The 22447-nt window shown below is 34.2% G+C and overlaps 1 protein-coding gene across 7 annotated transcripts in view; it reads right to left on the reverse strand.

Moving 5' to 3' along the window:
* Positions 1–1136: 1136 nt before the first annotated feature.
* Positions 1137–22447, reverse strand: part of LOC127865659 (uncharacterized) — a 44910-nt gene continuing 23599 nt past the window's right edge. For all 7 annotated transcript variants that reach the window (XM_052405567.1, XM_052405564.1, XM_052405565.1 and 4 more), the window contains 9 exons: positions 21756–21959; positions 21003–21078; positions 20666–20796; positions 17431–17620; positions 16797–16947; positions 16234–16383; positions 15553–15659; positions 14854–14946; positions 1137–5438 (listed from right to left, as the gene is read on the reverse strand). In XM_052405567.1, coding sequence (XP_052261527.1) covers positions 3919–5438; positions 14854–14946; positions 15553–15659; positions 16234–16383; positions 16797–16947; positions 17431–17620; positions 20666–20796; positions 21003–21078; positions 21756–21959 — 2622 coding nt within the window. In that variant the 3' untranslated portion in view covers positions 1137–3918. The remainder of the gene's footprint in view (positions 5439–14853; positions 14947–15552; positions 15660–16233; positions 16384–16796; positions 16948–17430; positions 17621–20665; positions 20797–21002; positions 21079–21755; positions 21960–22447) is intronic.

Here is a 22447-nt window from a genome sequence, read left to right on the forward strand (position 1 = left end):
TCATGCAAATAATGTTTCCAAACACAAACAATTATTTATGAATCAATTGTTTGTCATGCACTTATACATTTTGCAGCTTTAAAGGAATCTTTTCACGCTTTGGTAAATTGACAAAATTGAAAAAAGTTGTTTCAGATTCGCAAATTTTCGTTTTAGTTATGATATTTGTGAGGAAACAGTAATACTGAACATTTACCATGCTCTAATATAGTCATTATATGCATCTTTTGACGATTTTAAAACCTAAAAATTATAAAGCGTTGCAACGCGAAACGATTGAATAATTTGGAGAGTTCTGTTTTTGTCGTTAAATTTTGTGAAACTACGAAGATTGCTGATATAAGGTATAAACTACGTGAACAACGTGTACTCGGCGGAATAGCTCAGTAGGCTAAAGCGTTTTTACTTCAGGACTCTGGCAGGACTCCAGGGGTCACTGATTCGAAACCTGCTCCAGGCAATGTTCTTTTCCTTTTTTTAATTTTATTCTTGATTTTTTACTGGAGCTTTTACGATCCAATGTTTACATTTAACAATATAAAGCATTTAATAAATAAGTTTAAAAAATGCCAAAATCTGTGAAAAGGCCCCTTTAAACTTATTGAGTGAAAGTCAAAACTGACAGTAAGAGCTATGTTTATATACATATTTAAATTTTACCGGAAAATAAATGATGTTTGGACAGTCTTTCATAAAATTTTAAAATAAATACATGTATGCATGAATTTTGTAAATGTCAATTGGATTGTCTGACTGTCATCACAATAAAATAACAAGAGCACCGCATAACGGGTGCAAACACTCAGCTGAGGTTGCATTTTTGAATAAAATGAATGAAAGCTTGTCAGAATGTTATTTTTTAATTTTTTTTTAGAGGTAACAGTGACCTTGACCATTGACCTAGTGACCCAAAAATGGGTGTGGCATGTAGAATTCATCAAGGTGCAGTTACATATGAAGTTGTAAAGTTGTAGGTGGAAGCACTTTGATTTTATAGCCAATGTTCAAAACCTTAACAAAATGTTAAGGTTTTAGCACGAAGTGGACGACGACAGACGCGACGACGGACACGACAAGCTGGCTATGACAATACCTCCAAAAACAGCCAAGCTAATAAAAATGACGTCAAGACAATAAAGCTTTGCCTCTATTTATTATATTGTAAATATACATTTCAACAAAACATAATAATAGCGCCTAAATACATCAACTAATATCACAGTGGAAGTCATGAATGTAAATCAATAAAATGTTGCCATCATGTGCTAACTTATTATTTCAAAAACATAATATATACTGAATAAAAGATACAGGAGTGCATGTTAAGTGACAAACTCTACAATAAATGTAACAACATACAACACTATGAACACACACGTATAGACACTTGCAACTACCACATGCATGTTAATAAAAAAGGTTTTACTTAAAAACAATACAAAGCAGTAATTACATGTTTTATCTTAAGTACTACTTTACCATGTTTTCTTGAACATACAAACAAAACATAGTTATTATATCAATTGAGCCAGTTATTTTAGTACATATGCAACTGTACACAGAAGATCCACATTCAAAACAAAATAATTTGTAGCCAAATAGATACACACATATTTCCTAAAGTTCTACATGCAACACTTTTAGTTTTATTACATTATTCAAAATATATTTTTTTTTAATTAAAACTAAAAAATTACAAATAATGTACAGAACATTAATATTTGTAAAGAAAAGTATTAACATTTTATGTTCAGGGTCTCGTGTATACGTGATTACAATTTTTTTTACATACATGTTTCAAAGCTATATAATGCATTGTGAACACATAATATTCATGCAAGAGCACTATTCTTTAACTAAAAAAATAAATTGTAAATTCACTTGATAAATGTTTTCTCATATAATGTTGGTAATACACAATATATTTAAAAACAAGACTATTGCCAAGCAATAAAAGTCCCCTACTGGTAGCTATTTTAGAGAGATTGTCTTTGTTAAATTTAATTGAAAGAATGTAGTGGTTTTTTGTTGTTTTCATTTTTTTTTACTTTTTATTAATTAATTAATTAAACATTTAGTATTTGTTGCCATAGCAACCAGAATTCTTGATGTAGGAACAAAATGAAATGACGTGCATAATCTACTTATTGCCTTCTATCCATGTTTCAAGTTTTATGAAAAAATATAAAGAACTTTAAAAGTTATTGCAGAGTCTATTTGTTGCCATAGCAACCAAAATTCTTGATGTAGGAACAAAATGAAATGACGTGCATAATCTCCATATTGCCATCTGTCAATGTTCCAAGTTTCATGAAAAAATATGAAGAACTTTTAAAGTTATTGCAGGCAGGATCCAGAAAAGTGTGACAAACTGACAGACACACAGAGCGCAAACCATAGGTTCCTCTCCGATTTCACCAGTAGGGGACTAAAAATCTTATTTAATAATATTTCTTTTCATACAAAACCACATTTATATGCAACTACCAAACCTTTAACTTGACACAATTAAAAAATGTTTCAATTATTGTGCAATTTTAGCAATACATAAATATACAATATTCATTAAGTGTGAATGCATCAAACAATCAAATATTTCATTTATCATTATTAAAAACTAACTATACTGCATAATACAACCTAGCAATGTACAGCACGGTGCAACAAGAGTACTTATTAATGTATATACTTGAAGAAATGATCTTGCTTTCAAAAAAACACAATACAAAAACATTGATTGAATTGCAAAATCATATTTACCTTATCAAAACAAAGTGTTTTGGATGCTTTGTGCATGAGAACATGTTCTGAGTGCAGTACCTCATAGTTCTTTTCTTGTTTAAGGCTTTCACATTATTTAAAAATAATTCAATTTCATAGAAATGCACAATTAAGAAATTAAGAAAATGTTAGATGTTTTGAAAATACTACTACAGATCCTATGATACCAAAAATAAAGCTTGCTTGTCATAATTTTTGCTAATAAAGACTTTATGCTATTAAGTCCATTATAAAGAAAAATAAAAGAAAATCTCAACTAAGAGATAAATAACATTTAGAAAAACAAAAGTCTTGTGACAGTGTTCCTTAATCACAATTATGCTTCTTTCAATTTCAAAGAAATTTGGACCTGCACGTCTTTAACTCATTCATGCCAAGCGTCTAGAAAAAAGGCCTTGGCAAAGTTGGACCCAGATGAGACGCTGCATGATGCAGCGTCTCATCAGGGTTTGCGCTGTTTGCTTAAAGGAATTTCTGTAAAAAATATTTTAAATATAGAAATAAATTTACTAGACATCCCTAATTTTGGAAATAAATTTATCCAATTTTGAAGGATGGGAAAGTCAACTAGGAATAAATGGGTTAAGGCAGTTGCATCCACCATCCCAGGTTGATGGATGAAACTAGTGTATGGATCTGACTCAACAGTTTCTGTTTCACACTTGCCCCTTAAAAGAAACTTTAGCACAATAACTATTAGATCTGACTATCAAGAAAAAAGCCACAACAAAATCCACAATACTTTTAACAGGGCTGAGAATTTGCACCCACACCCTAACTTATGGCCCATAAAATTTGAGGTGAAACCCAGGACTAATGTTTGCACACACACCCTAACTTATGGCCCATAAAATCTGAGGTGAAACCCAGGACAAATGTGTCCTTTGTATATGAAATATTGTAAGTTACCGCGTAAAGTTCGCCCCATGTATAACGCGTATGCAATTTTTTAAAGCCATAATGGAGCACACAAAAAAAGAAATCAATACAAAAAAAACTGAAAAACAGATCGAAAATGGACGCCATTTTTATATTGCAGCCAGGAGGGCGTTGTATCAACAATGTATAACGCGTACAAGCTTTTAATTTGAACTTTGGAGGTAACTTACGTTTTTTTTTATGTAAAAAACCAAAGTCCTAATTAATCAAAACTTCTTCTTTGAATGTCACTGTTGGTGCATGGCCATAGTCGTCTGGTATAATAGGTTCCTCTAGAACATAACCCACTTGTCTAGGCCTATCAGGTGCCGTGAGTCCACTTATCTTTGGTGCAAGAGGCCCCTCTGCATCCATCTCAGAGTTTACTAACTGCAGCAGCTCTTCTTCCTTTGCCGTGATAATGTCTACAGCTTCCTGGCGACACTTGTCGCATAATGTGTATTGTTTTGTATCCTGCCGTGGGTAGGGGCCGAACGTTTGTCTACCACATGTGTGGACACTTTTGCTGGGATAACCTTTGTACAGCATGTTTGGATTATTTTTCCTGTAGTCACTTTTCATAAATGTTGCATGGGGATGTTCTGCAACTGGGGGTATTGATTTCTCTAATTCCTGGGCCTCTTTTCTTATTTGGGACCTTTTGGGTGGGTGTTTCTTATCTGACGTACTGTATCGACCAGGAACATGATACCAGGCTGACTTGTGATGTATACCCTTGGAAATGTCTTTGGGGCCTGTGTCTCCTAGCAGACTTCTCACAGAGCTGTGGGGTCCCTGCGTTATGGTTCGAGAGTTACTGATATGTATACTGAATGGTCCCTTGGGAATGTCACAGTTGGACCTGTGACTTGCGATTGAGGCCCCAGAACAGCTAGTGTACAGAGAACTTCCAACGCTCCTGGCACTTCGAGCACTTCCTGCAGGTCTTCTTGTCCTAATGGACGATTCTTTACGGGGAACAAAACTGCTATCAAGCGTTCTAAGAGGTGTGTCCCCGACTCTGACCACCATTGCATCACCCGCCTGGTTCTGAGGGCTGCCATATCTCTTGAACAACCTCTGTGGAGGGGTCTCTGCACCAATCCTTTCATCGCTGTGCGAATGAGCTGACACTTGTGATGACCTGAATTTCACGCCTGATTTTTCATTTTCCACACCAAAACTGTCCAGCAACTGTCCTGACCCAGGCACTTGAGGCTCGTCAATGTTTGCCACGTCCATGTTTACATGAATTTGCTTCCTAGCATCAGAGTTTGCCACTGGTTCTTCAGGTGTATTTTCAGTCTGCCGTGTTTCAAAATTCTGTTTCAATTTCCTGTCCACTGTTTCCCTGTGCAATAACCGAGGCTTGTTTGTCTCCATCATGATCCTCTCGGAGGCTGAAAGAAACGACGTCATGCTGATCCTCTGGCTATGAATCCCGTCGCCGTGATCCACCTGCCCACTCACAGGACGAGAAAGATTCTGACTCAAACCCCTTGAGAAATGGCTTCCAGTTCTTGACAACTGACTTCCAGGTCGTGAAAAAAGACCATAGCTGCTCGATTTACCAGACTGAAGGCGTGACTTTCTCTCAATGTTTGCAAGGTCATGACTACGCCAAGTTAGGGAGCTAAAGGGTCTTTCGGCAGAACGAATATCATGCTTGGCAGACTTCAGTGAGACCTCAAGGCTGTTCAGGTAGGATCTCACAGCCCTTGTCTCAATGTGGTCCCCGCCTGAAACATAGAGCACGATGGTCTTAGAAGATAATGCATACAAAATCCTGAAACTTTTTTGTAGGATATTTGTAAGAACATGTAGTAAGATGATCTCATTAAGTAGCAAATACATTAACCTGAAACATGGAGTAAGATGGTCTCAGTAAGTAACAAATACATTAACCTGATACATTTAGTAAGATGGTCTCAGTAAGTAACATATACATTAACCTGAAACACTGAGTAAGATGGTCTCAGTAAGTAACAGATACATTAACCTGAAACACGGAGTAAGATGGTCTATGTAAGTAACAAATACATTAACCTGAAACATGTTGTAAAATGGTCTCTGAGTAAGTAACATATACATTAACCTAAAACATGGAGTTAGATGGTCTCAGTAGGTAACAAATACATTAACCTGAAACATGGAGTAAGATGGTCTCAGTAGGTAACAAATATATTAACCTGAAACACGGAGTAAGATGGTCTATGTAAGTAACAAATACATTAACCTGAAACATGTTGTAAGATGGTCTCTGAGTACCAGTAAGTAACATATACATTAACCTAAAACATGGAGTTAGATGGTCTCAGTAGGTAACAAATATATTAACCTGAAACATGGAGTAAGATGGTCTCAGTAGGTAACAAATACATTAACCTGAAACACAGAGTAAGATGGTCTCAGTAACTAACAGATACATTAACCTGTAACACGGAATAAGATGGTCTCAGTAAGTAACTTATACATTAACCTGAAACACGGAGTAAGATGGTCTCAGTAAGTAACAAATACATTAACCTAAAAAATGGAGTAAGAAGGTTAAGTAGATGATCAACATCTATGAACGAGAAACGTGAAGTAGGGTCTAGCATATATTCAAAATGTGACTCCTGGGAAGTGATAAGCTTCGACCGAGGCGGCATGCTTTGAAAAAAAAATTGAAGAGGACCTCTAGAAGATGCTACATACCAAGGATCATAGCCTTAGGCTTTGTGATTTAAACTAGAATAATTTTTAAAGCTTTTTATGTATATACGTCAATTTTAAACTGGGGACTCCCTTGAAGAGGCCAATATTTACCCAAGGTGCATCATTTAAGCCAACTCTGTAGATGACCTCTGGAAGATTATACATAGCCAATATTAAAGCCATTGGCTTTGTGGTTTCCGACACGATTTTTGTACTATAAGTCAATTTAAATATTTCATCAAACCTTGTTAAGGACAACTAGATGATGCTTCATACCAAATATGAAAGCAATGGCATGGCAGTTTAATACAAGAAGATTTTAAACAGTTTTCCAAATTATAAGTTTATGTACAACATTAGACGTCTGAGGTTACTTTTATGGTCACTTTTTATCCCATGGCTATAATTTGAACAAACTTTGTAAATAAATCTAGATGAAGCTACATACCAAATATGAAAGCCTTGGCTTTACAAATTTGAGACAAGATGATTTTTAAGGTTTTCAGACAAGAAACGTTTTTAATTTGTAGCTGTGCTAAATTAATTTATTTTTAACATAAATTACTTAAACAATATCGTAACAGGTTTTTTATGGTCACCTTTTGTCTTTTAAAAGGGGGTAAAAAATAAAGCCCATATGTATATAAAATGTAATATTTTCCACATGGAAAGCGCAGACATTTTCTATTTAATAAAAAAAAGCTTTGTGCAGCAGAGAACAGTGAGAAGTGTTGGTAGTTTGACTTAACATGTCAGCATATTGAGTTAAGAACTTGCCCGTCTAATATGGAGAGTAACTTTACCGCCATATTCATTAATAAAAAAGGTGTCCTTTTAACAGGAAGAAATAACATGTACTAATTATCTGTTTCAATGTAATATTTTGCTAGTAATAATAGAAATGGACCCTAAAAAATTAAAAGGCTAATCCCAAACTGACTTGTGCACTGCCTATATATATTGCAAAAAAATGTCATAATGGGGTGTTTACCTGACATTTTTTTAGAATCACATTTTCATAGAAAAATCGATTTATTTTCATTTTTTATAATACAAATTAACTAGGTAATTTTTAAATCCAAACATGAGTCATGGTTTAGGGAAAATTAAAGCTTAATAAGTTGATATGTAATCTACCTTGAGTGCTCCCATAAGCTGCTTAATCTATGCATAAAAAAGGCAGAGACCTAACTGTATAAAGTCAGTAGGCCAAAATGCAGTTTTTATTAGTTATATTGAAACACGTTTAATCCTCTTACAAAACTATGGACACATTGTAATGGCGAGAATTATGACAGTGACATGATGCAATACAAGTCCTCAAACATTTACTGCAGGATAAAAGAATAGAAAGCACAACTTGTGTGAAAGATTTCTGGCAATTCTTAAAAATAATTATTTTCAAAGTCATTTAATTATAAACAGGATAAATACAGTTATGCTTTTTGTACTTGGCGTTTAATGTCAATATATCTGGATTTCAAATAATGTCTATTTAAAATTATTGAGCCATCTCAATTGTGCTTAGTTTGTGTATGAAATTACACTTGAAACCTGCATTCAGTCTTAATGGTATAAGGCTCCAAATAAGATTCCAAAATATTGGCCACCTTTATTAAAGAATATGAAACACATAATATGAATACATTAAAATACTCAGTTAAGTTGTTTTTTCCATATTGTGTTCCCTCTACACACCTGATGTCAGTAAGAACACAAAGTGAATCAATTTACCAGCAAGTCGGATATTGTGTGCACTGACAAAGATCAGAAATATGCCTATAGTGACAATGAGTCTATAGCACATAATAAACAATTTATAGCTGCAGGTAGGCAAGTCATCAATGATTGCTCTCCACAACAGATACCTGGGAGTGAAGTATCATCATGTTGTAAAACATCGAGAACTTAAATGACTCAAAAGCCCAATCAAATTTATGACTTTGTAGTCACATGCTTACCAAACATCTAGAGTTAAAATATGAGCCGTGCTCTGTGAAAAGGGGGTTAAATGCATGTGCGTAAAGTGTCGTCCCAGAATAGCCTGTGCAGTCTGCACAGGCTAATCAGGGACAACACTTTACGGGTAAACTGGATTTTTGCTAGGAAGAGACTCTCTGTGAACAAAAATATCCTAAAAACAGAAATTGTCGTTCCTGATTAGCCAGTGCAGACTGCATAGGCTAATCTGGGACAACACTTTACGCACATGCATTAAAACTCCTTTTCACAGAGAATGACTCATCTTTAAGATTTCCCTACTTCAGCCTCAAGCAGCTACTGGCTATTTTTTACGTAAAACCCCAATTCCACTGATTTTTTTGCTTAAAAAATTGCATTGAAGAAAAGAAATTGAATCGAAATGTATTATTTTATGATAATTGGATATAAACTTCGTATTACAAATATTTTGTTAACACATTAAAATGTGTAACGAAAACCTATTGACTTGTAGTAAAAATGGATTTAAAACTACATGGCTTTGTTAAGTGTAAAAATTACTTGATGGAAACAAGTTATTCAGAAAGTTGCTATTTTATATTTTTCAGCTTTTTATGTGAAAATACAATTGAATGCACAAAACTAACAACATTTTAATTTGCTATATATTATTGAAATTATTGTATTTTGTATTTTAAATTCTTTGAGCATTAAGAACCTGTAAATAGCAAAATGATGATAAACACAAATTTATATTTGACATAAGCAAAATATCTTCATAATGCCATCATTTTTCTGACAGTACCTGATGAAATCTTCAATCGTTCCTGTGGAATGCCTGACAAGACTGTGTAAATTGTAGTGTATAACATTATCACAATATCAAACTGTCACAAGTATAAAATCAAGCACCAACACAATATATTGCACTTTTATGCATATCTGTTATTTCATAGCCATTTTATTAATCCTTGAAATTTATGTAAAAATAAATGACTGAGAAATAAAGCACCACCAAATTTTTGCATGCAGCATCAGTTATTAACGCTATCCGTAGCTGATTATCACACAATATCTTGCTTCAACAACAAAAACATTAAGTAAACGTGCCTCTATCACTAGGCAGCACATAAGTCAGATAGAGTTCATTACATTGAAACATATGGAACAAAGCATCATTTAACATTTTTGCTTTCCATGTATTGGACATTCTTATTGAAAAGTCAAGTGAATAAACTCTGACAATAAGAGCGATGTTTATCAGCTCTGTTATACTGAATCTTTGAAATGAAAAGCAAAGCATTTGATTGGATCTTTCAAACCTTTTATCCCCAACAAGCTCTCACAATACGAAAAGCAACTGTTTCATAAAACCTTTTAGCATAAAAGTACATTTGTTTTGTCATTGTAAATTGAAGTTGTCCTAAACATAACAAACCCATTCCCTGAAAAGAGGAAAATGTTAAACAAATCTTTCTTCTTTCACAAGACCTGGCCTATGAGCCAACAAAATCCTTTAGATTACAGAATGAGCACTAACACTTTAATTGTATAATCCTTTGTGGTCCAAACACGATCTAAATTTTTATAAATCAATCTAATAAGCAGCACATGTATTCAAAATCTTATCGCTGTTTATTGTTATTAAATTTATAACAAAACCCGGCTTCCATTCATAAATTAATAATGACATTATTTCAGATATTCCGCCAGATAAACTGGTAGCTATTCAATCTTTGACACATTAAAGATAGGTTAGTCAAAACTCGAATGTCAACTTATTCATGAGACAATAGACAACTTTGCATTGTGTTTGCATTACTATCTGTCTGTGAAAATTACTGCTTAAGGTGCCTATGTAACTCATTCTACGTGTATACAGTTTATTAAGTTATCTGCAAATTACATTTCAATCTATCTGTAACAGATTAAAGTTTGATTTCATTGTTTTCTTCGCCAATAAATACTTTTGATTAAATCAATATTAGCCCGCATATCAAAGATCATGGAACGGTACCATAGCTAACAAAATTGGATTAACTTCTTAAATCCACATGAACTAATCCTGTAATCTTATTTGTCTCCATGATGATGTTAGTCCTTCCATGTAAAACAGATCATTTACATGTCCCCACTAAAAAGTATGTGCTGCCTTTGCAAGAAAAAACTTGTTTCAGTATAAAACTTATTTTCTTGAATACTGACCTTTAACCTTTTCATACTAATTACATTTACTACAGATGTGTTACTTTTGCATATTTATTACATATTACACACATCTTTTAACATTATCATGGTAATTATATTTAATACAGATTTGTTACATTTATATCAGTTATCAAACCTTAGAATAATTAAAACAATAAAACAACCTTGAAACTTAAGCATTTAACTGACATTTAACCATACCATGGTTATTAAAATAAATACAGATATGAAATCTTATCACAGTTTTTAAACTAAATGCATCTTTGTTACATTAGTACCGTTATTACAACTAATTCAGACTTGTTTCCCTAGCATAATTACTACAATTAATACAAACTTGCAACCCAAGCAATAATTATCACAATTAATACAGACTTTTAACCCTAGCATAGTTATCACAATTAATACAGACTTTTAACCATAGCATAGTTGTCACAATTAATACCGACTTGTTACCCTAGCATAGTAATCACAATTAATACAGACTTGTTCCCCTAGCATAGTTGTCACAATTAATACTGACTTGTTACCCTAGCAATTAGTTGTCACAAATAATACAGACTTGTTACCCTAGCATAGTAATCACAATTAATACAGACTTGTAACCCTAGCATAGTTATCACAATTAATACAGACTTGTAACCATAGCATAGTTATCACCATACAGACTTGTTACCCTAGAATAGTTATCACAATTAGTCCAGACTTGTTACCCTAGCATAGTTATCACAAGTATTACAGACTTGTTACCCTAGCATAGTTATCACAATACAGACTTGTTACCTTAGCATAGTTATCACAATTTATACAGACTTGTTACCCTAGCCTAGTTATCACAGTTTATACAGACTTGTAACCCAGTAGCAGTTATTTCAATTAATACATAATTGTAAACCTAGCGTTGTTATTACAAATAAAACAGACTTGTAACCTTGAAATTAAGTTACTACAATTGATATAAATATGTACCTAACCAAAGTTATTGCAATAACTTCAGATTTGTATCCTTAGCATATTGGTTATTACAATTAGTTCACATTTGTAACTTAAGCATTATGGTTATTACAATTTGTTCTGATTTGTAACCTTTGAATAATTAAAACAATTTACAACCACTTGCACAGTTAATTTATTGAGTACAGGCTTTGACAGGCCTAAGAACAACGGGTGAACTATTTTGAGGTTTATTTGCACATATTTTCTACAAATAATTGAACAACTACCATAATTAGTATCAAAAAGCTCAAGTTGATAAATCTGAATCAATCACCATCATTTAAAAATAATAGCTAAATATTAAAAAGGCAAAAATACAACAGAAAAGAACAGGATCAATATTGGAATAAATGTGAAATGTTTTTCTTACCTTGCGTGCAAATGCATAATGTTCATTATGCAAATACCAGCCAACTGATTGATATTGTAATTTTGGAAAATCAATTCTGCCTACAATATTCCCAGACACATCAAAGGTATTCAGCATGAAGGTTTTGTTGAGATAATGGCATAATGTATTTGTGCAGTCATTTGAAACTTGTTAATTTATTCTAGAAATTGTTTAATCAATGATACAGGCTGAACATGGTTACTGCATATTGGTTAATATAATTCAAATTATCTGCTCTCTGTGAAAACATGGCTTAATTCATGTGCACAGGCTAATCAGGGACAAATATTTCTCCGTTTAAAGTATTTTTTATGTTAAGGGTGGTGTCGTTTTAGCAAAAATCCAGTTTCAGTTGAAACTTTCATCCATGATAAGCCTGTGCAGACTACACAGGCTTATCTGCCACAACAATGTGCACACATTCATTAAGTCCAATTTCCCAATGTGAGACTCAAAAACATTTTGTTATGCAGATATGAGTGTTTACTGAATAATTAGTACGTACATACATATTGTATTATTAAAGAACTCAATCTATGACATTGAAAATTTATATCAAGATTATCTTTTAGCTTTAACAAAACTGCATTTCTCTGTTAAAATCTGATCAGACTTGATTTTGCTTGATAGGAATTACCAAATGTATGAACATTAAATGCATTCACAATATTTATAATATTTATCAAACCTATAAATCAATCAAATTATTTATCAAATCTGAACGACAGTATGGGTGATTACTACTTCATAAAGTACTGTTTGACAGACATGATTCAATATTGAATATATAAATCCTACTGGCTTACTTTAATCTCCACATATTTTAGTTACGGTAAAACTTGAAGACATGTATTATCTCCATGATGAATGAACTTTTCATTCAGAGAAACTGCATGTCATTAACTGTTTATGTTTCTTTTGTGGAAGTAAGGACATAACAACCATAGCATGAGATTTTACACAGACCTCAGTCCACTACTGTCCTAGATGTTAATGAACACGTCATAGAACAGATGGACTCCTATTTTATGATGTAAAGAACAAACACAATTTGGTTGATTGCAAAATGGTATATATTAGAAAATAACTTAGAGTAAATACAAATATAACAGATTTATTCCTGAATGGCACACTTGGCAGTAAAAACAACACGAAAAGAGGTCGATATACATTATACATATAGTACATGCATCAATCATATGGAGAGCAGGTGGAGGTGGGTGTAAGTTTTAATCCCAATAAATAGTGAGGGAGCTGCCTAATTAACAAGCGATGTGTTTGTGAAATACTATGTCCCCATATATGTGACCTTTGACCTTAAAGGATGACCTTGACCTTTCACCATTAAAAATGTGCAGCTTCATGAGATACACATGCATGCCCAATATCAAGTTGCTATCTTCAATGTTGCAAACGTAAAACCCTAGCCATCCCACAAGTGGCACAGGTCATGTGTAAAAAGCAACCTTCTCCATATGGTGAACATTTGTGGTTAATTATTTTAAAATAGCAATGAAGAAATTTCTGAAAAAGCTGCATTATGCCAAACTTTGACACATGACCTATAAGTGTGACATTTGAGCTAGCATGATAAATGAGGAAGTTACACTACAGACAAGCTCAAACAAACACTAACAAGAGATGTGTATTTCAGAAACACAAGGCCCCCTATTGCCATGCTTTGAAAAAAAAATTAAACAAAATTTGACCTTTGACCTTGAAGGATAACCTTGACCTTGAACTTCCACCACTCAAAATGTGCAGCTTCATGAGAACGCTGCTTTGAATTATTTTTTTTTACCTTTGACCTTGAAGGATGACCTTGACCTTCAACTTCCACCACTCAAAATGTGCAGCTTCATGAGAACGCCGCTTTGATTTTTTTAAAATATTTTTTTTACCTTTGATCTTGAAGGATGACCTTGACCTTGAACTTCCACCACTCAAAATGTGCAGCTTCATTAGATACACATGCATGCCAAATATCAAGTTGCTATCTTCAATAGTGAAAAAGTTATGGCCAATGTTAAAGTTTTTGGACGGACAAATGCCATATATTTGACATTTGACCTTGAAGGATGACCTTGACCTTCACCCTTAACCACTCAAAATGTTCAGCTCCGTGAGAATCACATGCATGCCAAATATCAAGTTTCTATCTTCAATAATGAAAAAGTTATGGCCAATGTTAAAGTTTTTTTCGGACGGACAGACTGACATACACACATACTGACATACTGACAAACACACATACTGACATACTGACTGACGGACAGTTCAACTGCTATATGCCACCCTACCGGGGGCATAAAAATTATGACAGCTATATCCAGCTTTCTATAGCAGCTACAAGAGATGTGTTCGTCAGAAACACAATGCCCCCTATTGCGACTCTTTGAAAAAAAAAATATACTGTGAAACCATTATTAATCGTCAGGCATTAATTTTCATAAATTTCGTCAGTCGACCGATCGGCGAATATATAAAATTTACATTTGACATTGAAGGATGACCTTGTCCTTGAACTTCCACCACTCAAAATGTGCAGCTTCATGAAAACGCTGCTTTGATATTTATTTTTTTTACCTTTGACCTTGAAAGATGACCTTGACCTTGAACTTCCACCACTTAAAATGTGCAGCTTCACAAGATACACATGCATGCCAAATATCAAGTTGCTATCTTCAATAGTGAAAAAGTTATGGCCAATGTTATTGTTTTTTTCGGACGGACGGACAGATTAAAAAAATAATAAATTACCTTTGACCTTGAAGGATGACCTTGACCTTGAACTTCCACTACTCAAACGGACAGACTAACTGACGGACAGTTCAACTGCTATATGCCACCCCTACCGGGGGCATAAAAATCAAGTATAACCACACTAGATCATGTTCTACAGATTCACCAAGGCAACTCACCTAGCTGGGTAATGCGGATGTCCAAGGCCCTACGTAGCACACTCTGGCATTCTGCTCTCCCCGAATAGTGAGTATCAAATTTGAGTAGTTTTCCTGAAAGGAAGATTCATTTAAAATTTTAACATTAGGGAATGATCTGAATTAGGCATTAGTACAGTTCAATTGAAATGATTTAGCATAGTTAAAGTTGCGTGATGCATTAAAGTTCAATTCGAATGATGCCGTACATTTCAATTAAGAGCCAAATATTTTGTTTTCTTGCTGCATCTCGATCTGAATTTTTTATATGTGATATTTTCCGTAACAAACAGCTGTTACTCCAACCCTTTTCCACTTAGATACATATTTTGACGCTTTTGTAGTCCCTTAGAAAATTAAATTTAATGTAAGACCTTTCCTGCTAGATTCAAGTTTTAAAGGCTTCATTTCCAAGCCTGAGGTACTGATGAGCAGCAAACAGCATAACACCTGAACAGACTGCGAATTACTCGCAGGCTGTTCTGGTTTTATGCTGTTTGCACATAGCCATTTTCAAGTTGCTTCTGAGTGGGGAAGGGTTCAACAAAATTCAGCAGATTATTGATGCCAATTAACAACTTCTAACAATTTTCCAAAGCTAAAGGACAAACAAGCCCAAACTCCAAAAAGGTTCATAAAAGGCAATCTTTAAACATACTATTAGTTAAACTATGAACTTACCAAGTTCAAACAGAACTTCAGCTATCAGTACATGGTCTTTCTCCAAGTGTTGTTCTCTTATCTGCAGGCAGCGCCGAAATGCATTTCCTGCAGTTGACCTATCAAACCTGCCCAACAAGAGGTGTCATTTTCATTGGTAAATCTGCTGTTGTGTACAACCACCAGGTCAAACAAGAAATGTGTTTGTCAGAAACACTATGTCCCCTACTGCGCCGAATTGATTTATTTTATTTTTTTATCATTTGGCAGGTTCAGATGATTATCTTCCTTTAAAGCTTATTATTTCCCTTGGATTTGTTTTTTTGACCTTTGGCCTTGAAGGATGACCTTGACCTTTCACCACTCAAAATGTGCAGCTCCATGAGATACACATGCATGCCAAATATGAAGTTGCTATCTTCAATATTGCAAAAGTTATTGCAAAATGTTAAAGTTTGACGCAAACAAACAAACACACAAACAAACAAACAAACCAACAGACAGGGCAAAAACAATATGTCCCCCACTATAGTGATTGGGGACATAAAAAGAAATCTTTTAAGACTGCACCAGTCAGATTCACATATATGTCACATGACTAACTCTGTAGATGCACCAAAATTTGACCAGAGAAACCACTGCATTTAAAAGTTCATAGTATATATTTAGCAGCATACTATTACAAGTAAGCATACTCCCTACCCCTTGTCATTATTCTCGTCCGCAGTGAGTTTCCCCAGTGAGAACAGAGTGTCCGCCACCAGAGGGTGTGAACGTCCAAACCACCGCTGTCTCAGCAACAAACTCTTACGAAGGTTTGTCTCTGCCATCAAGTAGTCATTCTGCTTGTTCCTTACAAGAGCATTGAAAATTGTTCAATACTTTTTTTTAATGTGCTAATGAGTTTATCTGCTAGATTATGGAAAACATACAAAATATACATATTTTTAAGTAAAATGGTGACCAGTCCTTGTACAAATTTTATTTGCAAGTGCTGTTTCACAAAAACAGGACAATTATTAATTATTCTGACATGGCCATTTTATTTGGAAAGATAAATAACACCATTACCACTATGAGGAGCTGATTGATTATTTTTTAAATGATTATTCACAAACAAATGGAATCTCTCTATATATTTTAATGGTATGTTGAAGCATTTCGCATTTCAAATAATTTCCATCTGTTAGTAAGTAAATATGATTTTCATTACTATTAAAATGTAATATGTACATAGAAATAAACATCTTTGATGCAATTGATACCTCAGGTTTCCAACATGGAAATTTACTGTGGCTTGCAATGGGATATTTCGAATGACCTCTGAAAGGTCAAGGGCTTCCTGCAAGAGGTCATCTGCATCATCCAGCATCCCCTCTTGTAAACGAAGAAAGCCTATCTGCTTAATAATTTTGCCTGAAGAAAATTATTTACATATGAAACACTTTTAACAAGTACAAATTTTCTTTAGCTTATAGCATTATAAATTATATTTGGAAAAACAGGATTCATTAAATGTTTGTAAATGGTCATCACAGATTAGCCTGTGCAATCCACACAGTCTTATCAGGGACAACACTTTCCAAATAAACTGGATTTTTGCTAAGAACATACTCTCTGTAAGCAAACAATACCATAAAAGCCAATACTTTATTTTTGAAGAATAAACATGACAATAATTAACCCTTTGCATGCTGGGATATTTGTCGTCTGCTAAATTGGTGTCTGCTGAATTTCTTAAATCATCATTTTCTTCACTTTTTTTCAAAGACCACTATCAGAATAGCAAACAGTTTGGATCCTGATGAGACGCCACGTTTTGTGGCATCTAATCTGATTCCAAACTGTTTGCAAAGGTCTTCAAAATCGGGTTCCAGCACTGAAAGAGTTAAATCTCACATTTTAGTGTCTGGATATCGCGCCTCAACTCTTCTGTTTCCTCTGCCTCAAACATGTCCATGGTGCTCCTCAATGCCTTGCGGTACCACTTCTCTGCGAGGTCAAGGTCACCCCGTTCTACATATAGCTGACCTAGATGCTCCTGGACCTGGGCATGCACTAGCTGGTCCCTATCAGTAAGGGGGTAGGCCTGTGATCAGGGAAAGATGTTTTGTTAACCCATTTATGCCTAGTGGACTCTCCCATCATTCTTAATTGGATCAACTTAATTCCAAAATTAGGGATGTTTAATAAATTTATTTATATATTTAGAATATTTCTTACAGAAATTCTTTTAAGCAAACAGCTCAGACCCTGATGAGATGAAGCTGTTTGCCAAGGCCTTTTTTCTAGAAGCTAGGCATAAATGGGTTAAGAAAATCAAGAGGTGATGAAGGTAAAACTTGTGTCAGTTATTTTCATCACATGCTTGTTAACAATTTAGTTTTAAAATTCCACAGAACAAAACATGTAAAATACAGCAATTAAATAGTTGGAAATTATGGCCACAATTGATATTGGTGCTAGAACAACTAAGGAATTGATGAAGAGAGAACATCAGGTCACTATCAGTAGATAATACAGTAACGAGGCTTCAGTTAAAACAAAGACTATTGCAAAGCAATAAAAGTCCCCTACCGGCTCCACCATTGTCAGAAATTCCACCATTGTCAGAATATTTTTTTGTTGTTGCCATAGCAACCAGAATTTTTGACGTAGGAACAAAATTAAATGACGTGCATAATGTCCATATTGCTATCTATCCATGTTGGAAGTTTCATTAAAAAAATATGAAGAACTTTTAAAGTTATCACAGGGTCCAGAAAACCACCATTTTTAGCAGTATTTCTAGTCTATTTGTTGCCATAGCAACCAGAATTTTTTACGTAGAAACAAAATGAAATTGCGTGCATAATGTCCATATTGCCATTTATCCATGTTTCAAATTTAATGAAAAAATATGAAGAACTTTTAAAGTTATCGCAGGATCCAGAAAACCACCATTTTCAGCAGTATTTCTAGTCTATTTGTTGCCATAGCAACCAGAATATTTGACGTAGGAACAAAATGAAATGATGTGCATAATAACCATATTGCCATCTATCCATGTTTCAAGTTTCATGAAAAAATATGAAGAACTTTTAAAGTTATTGCAGGATAACTGTTCCTACGTCAAAAATTATGGTTGCTATGACAACAAATAGACTAGAAATACTGCTGAAAATGGTGGTTTTCTGGATCCTGCGATAACTTTGAAAGGTCTTAAAAAAAATTCATGAAACTTGCAACATGGATAGATGGCAATATGGACATTATGCACATCATTTCATTTTGTTCCTACGTCAAAAATTGTGGTTGCTATGGCAACCAAAAAAACAAAAACAAAAAATTCTGAAAATGGTGGAATTTCTGACAATGGTGGAGCCAGGAGGGTACCATATTGCTTGACAATAGCTTGTTTTTATTGCCCTTTGAATGAAGAAGTTACAGTCTGTCCAGATGAATCATGCCCATATTTGGTGCATTGACTTTTAAGTATGTTATTGACCTTTGAGCTAAGAATATGGGCCTTGCACACTGCATTAAGTCTTTACATGGTGAACATCTGTGGCAATAATTTTAAAATTGAAATTCAGTTCGCGGGGTCCAAAGGTCACAATATATCCGGTGCACGATATAACTTGTCAGGTAATTCATGCATGTAAACATATGGATTAGCATTGTTTGGAAACTTGAAAACACGCTATTTACCTACCTTATTACATTAAGTGTTATATCCATGTGTTATACAAAAAATGTATAACATAAAAACATTATTCCATATTAGTATTTTAAAATGCATAAAATTTGTTATCTGAAAAGTATGTCCAATTGTTATTGTTCACAAAGGATGAAAAAATCTAGCCACAAATAAACATTCCACGTGTATTTGCTGAAAATTATTTCTACTGATTAAAAGCATGCAAAAATTAGACCTCATCTACAATATCACATCATTCTTCCTCATGGAAAGCATTGCCTTTAATATTTGATTTAGGAATAAAATCTTTTTAGTGTACGGGAGACAACTCACTCTAAGATCTTTAGTTTTGGATAAAAAATTGGTAATGCAAAAAACTGTGCAAACTTTCCCTCTGAATAAAAACATGTTGTTTACAATGTATCTAATGTGCTGTAATGAACAAATGCAAGAAAAGATTTGCAAAGTTATAAACCAAAAGGCACCACTCACCCATTCACTCAATCATTGTTACCGCAATATAGAGCTTACCACAAGCAGCCTCGAAAAAGGATCTTACAAATTAAAATACTACTGCAACAAGTGATGCTGAGAGATGTTTGTAATGCCTTAAGGTAAAGCAAGCCAAACACTAAACATATAATGTGAATCCAAGCCAAAAAAGTGGACGCAAGAAAGTGAAAGGAAAAATCCATGTCACATTAAAATAACTAATGTTGGACACATGTGTGAAGAACTTGCATGCATTCACTAAAAAATCTGTTTGTGAAGAGTTCTTTAACCCAAAGCTCCAAATGATAAAAGAAGATTCTAAAATACGTATTTAAAGATTTAAAGACCATTCCTTTAAAAAATTGCAAAAATATTAATCTGGTCATCAATCTCAGTCATCTAAAATTATCATAAAATTCATAAATAAAAACATATGACATTTATTTTGAAAAAGAGTGATTTGAATGTATCAATAATCTTTTGGGGAAAATTTCAAAACGAGAAATGCAAATTGACATAATTGTACCTGCTATTATTTAGATGGGTAAACACAAACACAAACTAAAAATCAGTAACACTAAATGTCCCTTAACTATTATTCACATTGCACGGGCGTTATACACAGTTCAAACTGAAAATAAATAAATAACCTAAAATAAACTGAATTCTTACAGAAAACTTAATTAAAGTGTAAACTTGACACTTATGGGAATGTCATCATAAATTAGGTGCTGTAAGTTGTTTAGTATTAAACATGAATTTGGGTATGAAAACACAATCATGATACTGTATCTTTAACTAAACAAGAGTCCATACCCCAAAAAAGTACATAAAAATTTATTATTTTTTCTTTTTATTATACATTCATGCATTAAGGACATGTTTTCAAGGGGATTAAATAAAGGTTAAGTATCTAAACAAAATGTTTAATCAAAATTTTCCAGACAAACCAAGGGCTCATACCTTCATCAATCTTGTGTTTAGTTCCAACAGAATTGTCTCCCCTGCTAATTTGTGTCCCAGTTCCAACAAAAATTGAGCTATATGCCAGGTCAGCATGGTAGTTTGTGCTGGGCTTAAGTCAAACATTTCCTCTGAAATATAAAGGTAATAATTTTACAAAACTATCGCATAGTCTATTGATAAATCTGGATGCTGATTCAATGATTTAAACAAACACTACCAACGATACCAAAAGAAAATATTTATTGCCGACAAAATTATGACAAATACACTATTAAAGTAGTTACATTCTTTTGCAAAACTTCAATTTCTTGATATAAGATGCTGCACAACTGACCTTGGTCTTGAGTCTCCTGTGTCATAAACACTTGATCATTCACACTGCCATTGTCATCAAGGATACTTCTGTCATCCTGCACATGCCATGGAAGATCAATCATTACCAAAGAGGTAACCCCAATAACAAATATAGGGCTTAATTATTGTAAAACATATTTAACAAGCAAATTTGATGAATTGATGTCCCCCGCCAATATGCTTTTTGACACAAACATGTTATATTTGACACTGAAAACCACCAAAGGACTTGCAAGATATTGCTCCCGACACACACAAACATGCATGTTTTTAAGATACAAAGGGCCATAACTCCATTATTAACAGATGGTGTACAATGCCTTTTAGCTTGCATCATCCTCTTATCTATATATATACTCATACCAAGTTTCAATGAAATCCGCCAAAGCACTGCCAAGATATGGCTCCGGACGGCCGGAAAGAAGGAAGGACGGAAAGACGGACGGACAACAACAAAACAATTTCCCTCGGCCTATGGCGGGGGATAAAAAGCAATGCTGTATATGAATTTACAATGCATTACATAGTACCAAATAAAAATATATCTCAAGGGTTAAGCGTGAAAGCATTGTTTATGCTAAACAATTATGTATCATTTTGATTAGTTTCACATACACCCTCGATATTTGTTTATTGATATATCTTTTCATCATGACGTTCATGCGAAGGAAATATCAATTGATGAAAAATTGTAATCAAATTTTGTAGAATACATCAGTCAAAGCCCAATTACCTTTGATATATCACTGGCCTCGTCAATCACAGACAGCTTGTGGGCATCAGACGCTGGCGTGGTAAAAATAGTGGGCACGCTTGGGGAGTTACTTGTGTACAACATGATCGTGGGTGGAGTAATGCTACCCTTGCCATCGGGCGATGATAATGACATCATTTCCTCCGAGGAGACTGACAATATTTCATCCTCCATGGACTGGTTCTGAAGATGACCATTTAAAATTTTGTGAAATGACAACCAAACCATCAACTAAATAAAAAGGATTTTATGCTGAACATAACTTTTTTATACAAACAAGGGCTGTTTGTAAAACATGCATGCCCCCCCCCCCCCATATGGGCTGTCAGTTGTAGTGGCAGCCATTGTGTGAGTAGGTTTTTTGTCCTTGACCTTTGACCTAGTGACCTGAAAATCAATAGGGGTCATCTGCGAGTCATGATCAATGTACCTATGAAGTTTCATGATCCTAGGCGTAAGCTTTCTTGAGTTATCATCCAGAAACCATTTTACTATGTCAAGTCACTTTGACCTAGTGACCTGAAAATCAATAGGGGTCTTCTGCGAGTCATGATCAATGTACCTATGAAGTTTCATGATCCTAGGCATAAGCTTTCTTGAGTTATCATCCGGAAACCATTTTACTGTGTTGAGTTACCATGACCTTGACCTTTGACCTAGTGACCTGAAAA

The sequence above is a fragment of the Dreissena polymorpha genome, chromosome 2 (genome assembly GCF_020536995.1).
Source record: "Dreissena polymorpha isolate Duluth1 chromosome 2, UMN_Dpol_1.0, whole genome shotgun sequence".
Taxonomy (NCBI): domain Eukaryota; kingdom Metazoa; phylum Mollusca; class Bivalvia; order Myida; family Dreissenidae; genus Dreissena; species Dreissena polymorpha.